The sequence below is a fragment of the Pollachius pollachius genome (genome assembly GCF_949987615.1).
Source record: "Pollachius pollachius genome assembly, chromosome: 3".
Classification (NCBI taxonomy): domain Eukaryota; kingdom Metazoa; phylum Chordata; class Actinopteri; order Gadiformes; family Gadidae; genus Pollachius; species Pollachius pollachius.
In genome coordinates this window covers 48,878,548-48,890,310 of record NC_136936.1, presented here as the reverse complement: position 1 = coordinate 48,890,310, position 11,763 = coordinate 48,878,548, and the positions used below count along the sequence as shown (strand labels likewise).

Below are 11,763 nucleotides of genomic sequence, written 5' to 3'. Positions count from 1 at the left end.
AATCTCAAAATATCCGCAGTGACAACATCACTGCGTTTGGCTAGAACGAACACACACACACACACACACACACACACACACACACACACACACACACACACACACACACACACACACACACACACACACACACACACACACACACACACACACACACACACACACACTCTAGTCTTTCTTAAGTTAACCAAGTTTTTGACCAGCTTTGAATACTTGATTCTCATCGGTCAAAAGCGGCATTCAGCTGTCGTTTCTAAATGACCGGTCGCTGCTATTGACACTCTTTCCAACTGTGGATTCGAACAGAATTCTTTTATTAGGGGAGGTAATAAAATACTTTTTTATAAAAAGGAATACAATCCTTCTGTGGTTGCTATATTTTATGTCAAATTATTGATTGATTTAGTTAGCAGTTGTGTTATAAGGGGTCCTGCATTATCCAACCGGGTTTATTTTGCGATAATGACTGGCGTGCTGCACATTATCTCTTACATAAAACATTAATTCATCCAATACATATTTCAAGCGTCTCCACTTTTTAGATATAAACATTTTTGAAACTGATCTAACAATTGCAAAACATATTTGATAAGCATCTATAGTAACCGATGTAGTTGTACAACTTAGGAGTGATAACATATTTAAATGATATGTTGATAGCGGGTACTACATCTCTAATATAATGACATAAAGATGTAGTATAGCACTGCATCAAGTCTTAAGTCCAAGTGATTTGATGACAATAAGAGTTTAACCCGTTATACAGACTACTTTGAATTCAAGAAACTCACATAATACGGAAAAAGATGATACTTTAAACAGAACAAACTTAAGACTGCTTAATAATGTCAGAAAAAGCCCACTGTAACCCCAAAACGTCATCCAAACAAAGTAAAGTTGAAAAACGTACTTTGTTTCTGTAACAGTGTTTCTACACTAAACTCAAGAAAGGAAAGAGTACAAACCTTACCATTCAACTACAATAAAAGCCATTGGATTGTAACAAGCCACGTATTTCAGTTTATACTAACTAATTGAACTGACATTGGAGTGACGCTTTGGTGTTTCCTTGATTCCGTGAGTAGCCATTACAAGACGAAAATCAGACTTTTCCTGTTTTCAATCACTAGCGGAAGGGTCCACCTAGATGTACCCTGGATAGATAAGCAACACTGGCTACAGTCCACTGGGTAGGCTGGTGGACTGATCTATCCAGGATGCACCTAGGCGGACGCGCCCACTCATGATGTCACTAAGGCACAGGGACAGACTGCTTGTAATTAGCTAATCACACCCACACCTGGTGGCATGATATCCCCGAGTTCACAGCTGACAGATCTGTGACAGCACGCCCATCCCCGACACAGCACAGCGACCACTGACCACAGCTAGAGATTGACCCTTTCCCAGTTCTCCGGAACCTCGGAGCAGGCGTCTGACCCCCGGAGCGGCCCCTCACGACCCTAGGAGCTGCGGTAGGTGGTCATGTCTTTGGGCTCCTTGCTGGGCACGCACCAGTCGTCCGCCTCGTGGAAGGTCTTGTAGTGTTTCCATGCCGACTTGTTGTACACCGGCAGTCTCTCGATGGACTCTGTGGAGAGAGCCTGAGGACGTATGCGGGGGGGGGGGGGGGGCACAGGACATTAGGAATGAGGCGTCCAGATGCAGTTAATTTAAAACAAAAAATATTCAACATAAAGTATAGTGAAGGGGGGAAAAAAGATGAATGAGAAATTCTTTGGTACTATTCTCAGGTTGACTCAAAAATGTCTTCCTTAAAAAAGAAAAAGTAAATGTCGATAGTTAATATCAATATGATCTTAAATCTGCATCAACTTAATCCTGCATTGAATTAAAAACAATGTCGGACCTGTACAATCTGAAGCACAACATTGAACCACACTCATTTACAAGTCAAAACTAAATCGGGTCGTTTCGCAATGTTTACATATTTAAATATCGACCAGTTGAGTTAGGACAGGGAATCCAACCCCTAACCCTGGCTGCTCCAACACTTGAGCTGCCCCAGCAATGACACCCGAGGTTTGAGTTTGGGTCCCCGTGACCGTGAGCTCACCCGGATGTAGATGATGGCGTCGGTGCCGTAGCCCTCCAGGGAGTAGAGCTTCAGGTCCCCCTGGAAGTAGCGGGCGTAGAGCCGCGAGATGGGCAGGCCGTAGCCGTACCCCGCCTGGGACGACACAGCGGAGCTCAGGCCTCAGACTCGCCCACCACTCATCGTTTTGATCGCTAAACACACCGCCATATTGTTGGCAGGCTCAATTGGAGCCTGAATGTTTAGAGTCACCAATGAATCAAATGTATTGCAGTTTTCAAGTCTGCACAGAGATTGAGGCCCATGTTGACAAATATTTGGATGTATTGGGAAGCGCGAGCCGTAAGACCCAGATTCTGGGATTTTTGCTTTGACCGCCTGGGATTTGAAAATCGATCGCTGATTGGTTAAGCTGAAATGAAATGGTTGAGGCCTGTTGTCTGGCTGCTTCTGAGCGTTATCCGGGAGGGTTTACTGACCGTCTATCAGGGAGGGTTTACTGACCGTCTATCAGGGAGGGTTTACTGACCGTCTATCAGGGCGGGTTTACTGACCGTCTATCAGGGAGGGTTCACTGACTGTCTATCAGGGAGGGGAGGGGATGTTGTCATGGTGTTTCTGCCTGTTTATCCTGGAGGGGGGGGGGGGGATGTCATGGTGTTTCAGCCTGTCTATCGGGGGGGAATGTCATGGTGTTTCAGCCTGTTTATCAGGGGGGGGTGTCATGGTGTTTCAGCCTGTCTATCGGGGGAGGGGGGGAGGACGACTCACCAGGGGGGCGGCTCGGGCCTCCATGCTGGGCCGGGGGGCGGTGGAGTAGGTGTAGGTGAACAGACGCTCGATCTTCCTCAGCGGAACGCCGCCGCCGCGGTCGCTCACCTGGGGAACACAACGAGGCCGCTTTACTGTTATATTACTATATTACTACACTGTTTAATACTTAATAAAGACGAATACCAGGCTGCTTTACTGTTATATTACTACACTGTTTAATACTTAATAAAGACGAATACCAGGCTGCTTTACTGTTATATTACTACACTGTATAATACTTAATAAAGACGAATACCAGGCCGCTTTACTGTTATATTACTACACTGTTTAATACTTAATAAAGACGAATACCAGGCTGCTTTACTGTTATATTACTACATTGTATAATACTCAGTAAGACGAATACCAGGCCGCTTTACTGTTATATTACTACATTGTATAATACTCAATAAAGACGAATACCAGGCCGCTTTACTGTTATATTACTACATTGTATAATACTCAATAAAGCCGAATACCAGGCTGCTTTACTGTTATATTACTACATTGTATAATACTCAATAAAACCGAATACCAGGCCGCTTAACTATTACATCATTACATTGAATACTGCTAAATAAAACAGAACACCAGGCCACTTTACTGTTACATCATCTGAATGAGTACTGCTACACACCATGACTTGACTTTATTAACACACATTCATGTTCCAAGTTTGTATTGCTGTTGTTCAGTTTTTTCTGGTGCACCTTTTAACATTCAAATGTCCGTAAACAACTTTTAAGGTCACAAGGCCACCCAAACTGAGTGAAGTAACGTTACAATGTGTCAGAGATTGAAGAAATCTCTAGGTGAATAACATATAGTACAATTTTATAAAGTTCTGAATGAAGTTCATTAGATTGCAGATTAGTTTGCAGCCCTTTTTTGTTTATCCCGACGAATCAAAGCTCATTTAGGACTGCCTTAATATCTTCCGAGGTGCCGTTTAAAGCTCCACAGAGACAACAGCCTTACCTTCACGGTGAGATCTTCCGATCCAAGTGCGATCTGTGCGCGGATCGGAGGGTAATCTGTCGAATCCCCGTACATCTCCATGGTGGCCCTCATGGCGTTCTTCAACAATAAAAGCGCACCCTTTCAAAATACGATTCAAGGGTGCAATGCACTGACTGATACAGCACACTTTATGGGATTATAAAAGATACATAAAGTCCAAAGCTTTTACCTTGAAAAGTTCAAACACCATATGGTACAGGTGAGAGGGGACATAGACCACAGTAGGGCTTCCATCTTCTTTCACTGTTTGGGAACGAAAGATCATTGATGAAGGGGAAACAGTGTGAAGGAGAGCAGATATGAGACCTTTGGTCCATGGATGAATGAATGAATGAATGAATGAATGAATACCATGGAACTCCTCCATCTGCAGCTCGGGTGAGTTCATGTAGTATCGGTCACACAGGCCCCTGGCGTTTTCATAGGCGTCTGAGGAGAAGAGAACACCAAAGAGAAAATGGAATACAATATCAGTCTTAATATCTCAATGCCTAAGATTCAGACATGTATCTTCAGATGTAACTATTCAATTCTCCAAACCTCGTCTTTATTATTCCTAAATCTATTCCTGTGTAGTTGTTGTTTTTTTAACTTGTTCAGCGGCAATTTCATTTATAATAGTTATTTCAAATGTTCAATGCATCTTTTGGTTCCTCTATAAATGTACAAAGCCGTTTAAAGGTTTACTGTATCCCCACGATATGTAAACATGCAGATACATGGGCCTCCTGTCAGATGAAGGACTCTCACCCATGACCACGTCTTTCACGCGGCAGTTTGGGTCGATGCTTCCGATCTGTTTGGGGTGTGCTGGGTTCACCTTCACCTTGCCAGCGAACAGCAGAGCTGCAGGGAAACAGAACGACACGATGAGGCAGAACGCCTTGGTGTTCAGAAAGGTAACCTATGAAGTGGGCGACTATAAACGATGAGGCCTAATCTTTGGACTTCAGCAAATAACGACCACTAGTGTGAACACAGACCGAGCCGGTCACACGCTGTATCAGTGTGACCGCCCCCCGCCCCCATGCACTTATTGTATGTTGTATGTCTTTGCACTTAAAATAGTACTTAGCATTGTGTAGCATCTTTTCCAAGCTATCTTTGTTGTATACAGGGAATGTGTTAACCTAGCGATTGCTAGTGGTTGGCACTTGTTTCTATGAACATCCTTACTCTACTGACAGCGATATATTTGTTTCTCTTTCTTTTGACAAATGTACTTATTGTAAATTGGTTTGGATTAAAGCTAAATGTCCTGAATATAATTATAAATGTAATGAATTATCTGATCAATACCTTGTAAGACAAAAGACGTGCAATAGGGAAGCAAAGCATCAAATAGACTCACAAATAGTGACCAATAGTGACTAGATATAAATAGTGACCAATAGTGACTAGACATAAATAGGGACTAATAGTGAATAGATAAAAATAGTGACTAAGAGTGAATAGATAGAAAAAGTGACCAATAGTGAATGGATAGAAATAGTGACTAATACTGAATAGATAGAAATAGTGACTAGATATAAATAGGGACTAATAGTGACTAGATATAAATAGGGACTAATAGTGACTAGATATAAATAGGGACTAATAGTGAATAGACAGAAATAATGACTAAAAGTGAATAGATATAAATAGTGACTAAGAATTAATAGATATAAATAGTGACTGAGTGAATAGATAGAAATAGTGACTAAGCGTGAATAGATAGAAATAGTGACTAGATATAAATAGGGACTTAGAGTGAATAGATAGAAATAGTGACTAAGAGTGAATAGATAGAAATAGTGACTAATAGTGAATAGATAGAAATAGTGACTAAGAGTGAATAGATAGAAATAGTGACCAATAGTGAATGGATAGAAATAGTGACTAATAGTGAATAGATAGAAATAGTGACTAAAAGTGAATAGATATAAATAGTGACAAAGAATTAATAGATATAAATAGTGACTAAGAGTGAATAGATAGAAATAGTGACTAAGCGTGAATAGATAGAAATAGTGACTAGATATAAATAGGGACTAATAGTGAATAGATAGAAATAGTGACTAAGAGTGAATAGATAGAAATAGTGACTAAAAGTGAATAGATAGAAATAGTGACTAAGAATTAATAGATATAAATAGTGACTAAGAGTGAATAGATAGAAATAGTGACTAAGCGTGAATAGATAGAAATAGTGACTAGATATAAATAGGGACTAATAGTGAATAGATATAAATAGGGACTAATAGTGAATAGATAGAAATAGTGACTAAGAGTGAATAGATAGAAATAGTGACTAATAGTGAATAGATAGAAATAGTGACTAAGCGTGAATAGATAGAAATAGTGACTAATAGCGACTAGATATAAATAGGGACTAAGAATGAATAGATAGAAACAGTAACCTGACACTCAACCCATTTCAACAGGTGATTCTGCCAGAGGCGAGGACTCTCCCAACAGACGTGTCAACTCACTGTGCTGGTTCAGCAGCATCCTGATGGAGATCCTGCTCATGTAGAAGCGGTCCAGGAAGTACTGGACGTTCTGGCTGACGATGGGGTCCGTGCCGTACGCCTCCTTGTACTCGACCAGCCCCTGGGCCATGGTGGGCACCACGTCGTTGTGCCTCTTCAGGATCTTGATGACGGCGTCCGTGAAGCTGAACGCGGGAGGATGGGTTTAAATGGGTAAGGCGTGGGGAGCGTGAACTTGAGTTTGTGTTTGGAGTTCAAACCTTAACCGGAATATATAATGAGATCATTCTCACTGGACTTACTCATAGGTCGTTTTTTCCTCTTCAGCATTTTTGTCTTTGAACTCGATGATATCTTGAAGACTTCGCAAATACCTTAAAAGCCAGAAACATGCATCTTAGCAAATACCTTGAATGACACAAAACATATTTAAAAATAACTGAGAAGAAGAAAGAAATATACATCTTATCAAATACCTTAAAAGACAAACATATCTTTTCAAGTAACTAATAATACAGAATCATACATCTTGTCCAATACCTTAAAAAGACAGAAACATATGTTTAAAAATAACTAAGAAGACAGAAATATACATCTTATCATTTACCTTAAAAGACAAACATATCTTTTCAAGTAACTAATAATACAGAATCATACATCTTATCCAATACCTTAAAAAGACAGAAACATATGTCTAAAAATAACTTAAAGCAGAAACATACATCTTATCAAATACCTTGAAAGACAGAAACACATTAAGCAGAAGATCAGATGATTTGAGAAACAAGAGGTTTCTGTCGACCCACCAGCTCTGGACCAGGCGCACTGACGGGGTCCCCAGCAGGTTGTCCGGCAGCAGGTTGATCTCCTTCATGATGTTGGCCAGCCTCACAGGAACCTCGTGTCGGAGGAAGGCGAACGACGTTCTCTCGCAGGCATTTTCTGAGCCTGAAAACAATTTGGGCCAAGTTTGCTCAGCATTGAAAAGCTATGTGTGTGAGTGAGTGTATGAGTGAATGAGTGAGTGGCAGAGCGTGTGTGCGTGAATGAGTGAATGTGTCTTTTGATGCAGTGCTGGGGTCTTACCAAAATCCAAGAACTGTTTCATTGAAAGCGGCGACGGGGAGAACTTAGAATAGTAGTCGATGTGCTTCCCAATGGAAACACTACTTCTTAAAACCCCGAGAATCCTCATTTTGAAGATCACGCCCCGACGTCTGGCTGGTTATTAAAGGTTAAATGTTTGGCAGCTGAGATGAATGAACTTATGCATTCATGTTGGTAACATATGTGAGCTTGTTGTCAAAATGGCCAATGGTTAAAGCTCTGCAATCATGGTCTGCAACGCACGCTTTGTGATTGAACCACCGTTCTGTCATCACATGCAATATAAAAACAATTGAGCCATTATTAGGTTTATGATTCCGAAAAACAACGAAGCAAACTACACTTTAAATGGTCATCCGTATCGCAGTTGACTGTTGAGTTGACACACGATCCCAGTTCCTCAACACACGCCAAGAACTGTACACAGTTCAGAGATCATCTGGGCTGAGAAGAGGAAAGATAATCATCACAGCACGTCTTCTTCCTCTGTTCATATTTTTTGGGTGGAATAACACCGTAAGGCGCATTACTGCCACCTACTGTCAGCCAACATAATACACGGTCTCTCAGGGTGAATAAAGGAAAAGGTAAAAAAAACACATACAAAGAAAAAAGATAATATATTGTTAGATACCCCAACTTGGTTTTTTGGACTTGCTCTCGTATTTTTTGTCCCAGGATAGATTTTGAGGGGAATGTGACAACCACAGGTGCTCCAAACGACTTCAATATAGTTTCTGTGTTGTACATCCTTCAGTTCAAATCAACCATGTTTGACTGTTTCGGATACACTTTATCCGATCACACAGTCAAAGGAAAGTGTGCTTTCCTACTCGTCCAGCAGTAAGGCTCAGTAGTGTTTATTGCCTTGCCTTATTATTATATTTAGCTATATTTCGTACGTAATTATGTCCATATTTGGGTGATTCCTTGCTCCCCGGACATGCGCAACGCACACCCGCTGGCGGCGGCTTGCTTCTCTCTCCTGCATTATCTTTGACAAACCGGGGTCCTTTATTCCGTCACTTCCTTTAGCCGACCACCGACATGCCTGCTGGAGAACCCGTTATCGTTATGTGCTAACCACGTTTTGAAATGGATGTTTTTATTTGTATTTTACCAATAGTGTCGGTCGATTAGACAACACCGCGATTTCGGGTGCTTCTCCTCCACTTTATCTAGTCTGTTAGATCGGCCTAGCGAATACATTTAAACTTTAACCATTCACAAACGCACTTTGTGGCCCGCCAAAAGGTAAGCGGGGACGACTAGGAAGTCCCCCCCTTAGTCCTCTTTGTCGGTCCATAGCAGCGCAGCCCGCCGAGGAGAATGAGTGGAGGTGGGTTCAGCTTCGGCCAGCCCGCTGCCGGGGGGTTCGGGTCTTTCGCAGCCCAGAAACCCGCGCAAACAGCGGCTCCCGCAACGGCGTTCGGCATGGCGACCTCCACGCCCGCCGCGGCGGCTGGAGGAGGTGGCTTTTCGTTCGCAACCGCCAGCCCAGCTCAGCCCGTCCAGTCCAACCCAGCCGGGGGCTTCAGCTTCGGCACCCCCGCGAAGAGCACTGCTGGCGGCGGCGGCGGCTTCTCGTTCGGGACCCCCACCCCCGCTTTCAGCCTGACAGCCACCCCCCAGCCCGCAGCAACAGGGCTCACGATGGGTACCACCACAGCAGCCCCGGCTCAGGGTTTCTCACTCGGCGGGGGTCTCACAGCTCAGAGCACCATGGCAGCACCGGCCGGAGGGGGCTTCAGCTTTGGGGCAGCCGTCCAGCCGCAGATGCAGGCTCAGATGCAGCCTCAGATGCAGCCTCAGATGCAGCCTCAGATGCAGGCTCAAATGCAGCCTCAGATACAGCCTCAGATGCAGCCTCAGATGCAGGCTCAGGCCCCCGCAGCGGCTGCACCTGGAGGCCTGGGGTTGGGGGGATTCAGCTTCGGTTCGGCCAAGGTCCAGATGACCACCGCGTCGGCAGCACCCCCTGCTGCTGCCAGTGGGGGCTTCTCCTTCGGCAACGCTGCTGCGTCTACCCTCTCCATGGGGGTCCAGCCCACCCTAGCAGCGGCCCCAACAGTAGCAGCAGCGACCATGCAGGGTGGAGGAGGGTTCAGCTTCGGGATCAAGCCATCATCTACACCCGCCCCCGTCTCTATCGCCCCCGCCACCCAAGCGGCTCCCACCCTAAGCTCCTCCCTCTTCTCCATGCCGATCCCCACGTCCACCCCCAACCCGGCCGCCACCGGCTTCACCCTGGGCGGCGCCGTGGCAACGACGGCGGCGGCGACGGCGGCGAGCGTGGCCCCGACTGCCACAACGGGGGGCCTGGGCGTCATGCTGAAGCCCCTGGGCGCGGCGACGGTGGCGCCCACGCCGGTCGCCACGTCAGCCGCCGCCGCCGCCACCGCACCCATCACCGGCATCGCCACGGGCTTCTCCCTGGGGAGCATCAAGCCCACGTCCATCGCGAGCGGCGTGGCCTCGCTGGCCACCGCCACGGCCGCCGCCGCGGCCACGCCCCCGGCCATGTCGTACGCCCAGCTGGAGTCGCTGATCAACAAGTGGAGCCTGGAGCTGGAGGACCAGGAGAGGCACTTCCTGCAGCAGGCCACGCAGGTGAACGCCTGGGACCGCACGCTGGTGGAGAACGGCGAGAAGATCACGTCGCTGCACAAGGAGATGGAGAAGGTGAAGCTGGACCAGCGGCGGCTCAACCAGGAGCTGGACTTCATCCTGTCGCAGCAGAAGGAGCTGGAGGACCTGCTGTCGCCTCTGGAGGACTCGGTGCGGGAGCAGAGCGGCACCATCTACATGCAGAACGCCGACGAGGAGCGCGAGAAGACCTACAAGCTGGCGGAGAACGTGGACGCCCAGCTGAAGAGGATGTCCCAGGACCTGAAGGAGATCATCGAACACCTGAACACGTCCAGCGGCCCTTCGGACACCAGCGACCCGGTACGTAGCCACGCTCCCCTCTCCGTCCAGACTAGAGTGGTCCTGATACAGACACCGCTATCGGATTCCTTCCGATAACGGTAACAGAGGAATTTCTCGGGATACCCAATACTGCATTTTAGGCAGTATCGGAAGAATTGCCTAAATGCCTAAAATGCAGCATTGGGTATTGCGAGAAATTCCTCCGATACCGGAAGAATTTCCGAAACTGGAAGGAAGGAAGAGATGGTATCGGAACAGCTCTAGTCCAAACTCATCCTCTCCTGCGCTGCGGTTCTTCTGAACTAACCTGTTGGAGGTCTTCTCCTTGTTTTTCCCGATCGCAGCTCCAGCAGATCTGCAAGATCCTCAACGCCCACATGGACTCCCTGCAGTGGGTGGACCAGAACTCGGTGCTGTTGCAGCGGAGGGTGGAGGACGTTTCCAAGCTGTGTGACAACACGCGGAAGGAGCAGGAAAAGACCTTCCGCCTGACCTTCGACTGATCCAACTTTTATGTGACTAACCGGCGTCGGTGCGTGGTTTGATTTTGTTTTTTTTTGTTTTTTTCAATGAAGCATCATAATTGATTTCAAATGCTCTTATTCAACCCTATTTTCTGTTTCCCTGTTTTGTTGAATACTTATTTCTACATCTTCTAAAATATTTTCATTGTCCAGGTTTATATTTTTTACGCCAAATCCAATTATGGGATTTGTGGCTTTGATTTGTGTTCGCAACGAACCGACCCAAAGGCAATATATAATACAGTTTCATTGACACAATGTGTGTTGATACATAACCAATAAATGTCCTTCAGCGAAAACATGTATTTTTCTTTAACATGTAATATTGACTTTACTTGGAATGTGTTTATTGTAGACAAAAAGATGTATGAGGTTACTAACTATTTTGAGACTTGACATTTAATAAAAATAAAAGAGAATGCTTTTTATTCTTCTTACTATACAAGAACAAGATTTCTACTCGCTGGTTAATGGAACATTGTTATTTTATAATGCTTCTCTTTGGGTAACTTAAATTGTGCAATGTTTATTATAGAAAGGATGTGTAAGATGTATCATTTCTCACTTCTCCCCTCTTAAACATAACTCATACAGCCAAAACAGGTTGGCTTTAGTATGGAAATGTTTTGCCATCTATTCCTTGGCTTTTGCCAGACCAAGCTAAATCGTAGATGCACGGTGGTCTGGGTAAGCTGACATTTTCTTCTGTACAAGAGGCGTAATCAACCAGCCAATAGCGCGCAAAGGGGATAAGCCAGCTTGGTGATTGGCTCAAGCAAAAACGTATGAAGTCAAATCGCCGGCAGAATGGGCGGGGCTACAGTCTAATCAATCCCAACAT

At 45.1% G+C, this 11,763-nt stretch overlaps 2 protein-coding genes across 2 annotated transcripts; one reads left to right on the top strand and one right to left on the bottom strand.

Annotated features, from left to right (window-relative positions):
• Positions 1-53: 53 nt before the first annotated feature.
• pdk1 (pyruvate dehydrogenase kinase, isozyme 1) lies at positions 54-7,876 on the bottom strand. The gene is made up of 11 exons (XM_079731581.1): positions 7,447-7,876; positions 7,167-7,308; positions 6,663-6,734; positions 6,361-6,545; positions 4,640-4,735; positions 4,241-4,318; positions 4,059-4,132; positions 3,848-3,946; positions 2,828-2,935; positions 2,078-2,191; positions 54-1,604 (listed from the first exon to the last, which is right to left on the bottom strand). Exons 1-11 carry the CDS (start codon positions 7,553-7,555, stop codon positions 1,464-1,466), a joined length of 1,218 nt encoding a protein of 405 aa, XP_079587707.1. The 5' UTR covers positions 7,556-7,876; the 3' UTR covers positions 54-1,463.
• Positions 7,877-8,515: 639 nt separating this feature from the next.
• On the top strand, positions 8,516-11,341 carry nup62l (nucleoporin 62 like). Its single transcript, XM_079733300.1, has 2 exons — positions 8,516-10,416; positions 10,743-11,341. Exons 1-2 carry the CDS (start codon positions 8,797-8,799, stop codon positions 10,899-10,901), a joined length of 1,779 nt encoding a protein of 592 aa, XP_079589426.1. The 5' UTR covers positions 8,516-8,796; the 3' UTR covers positions 10,902-11,341.
• The last annotated feature ends 422 nt before the right edge of the window (positions 11,342-11,763 follow it).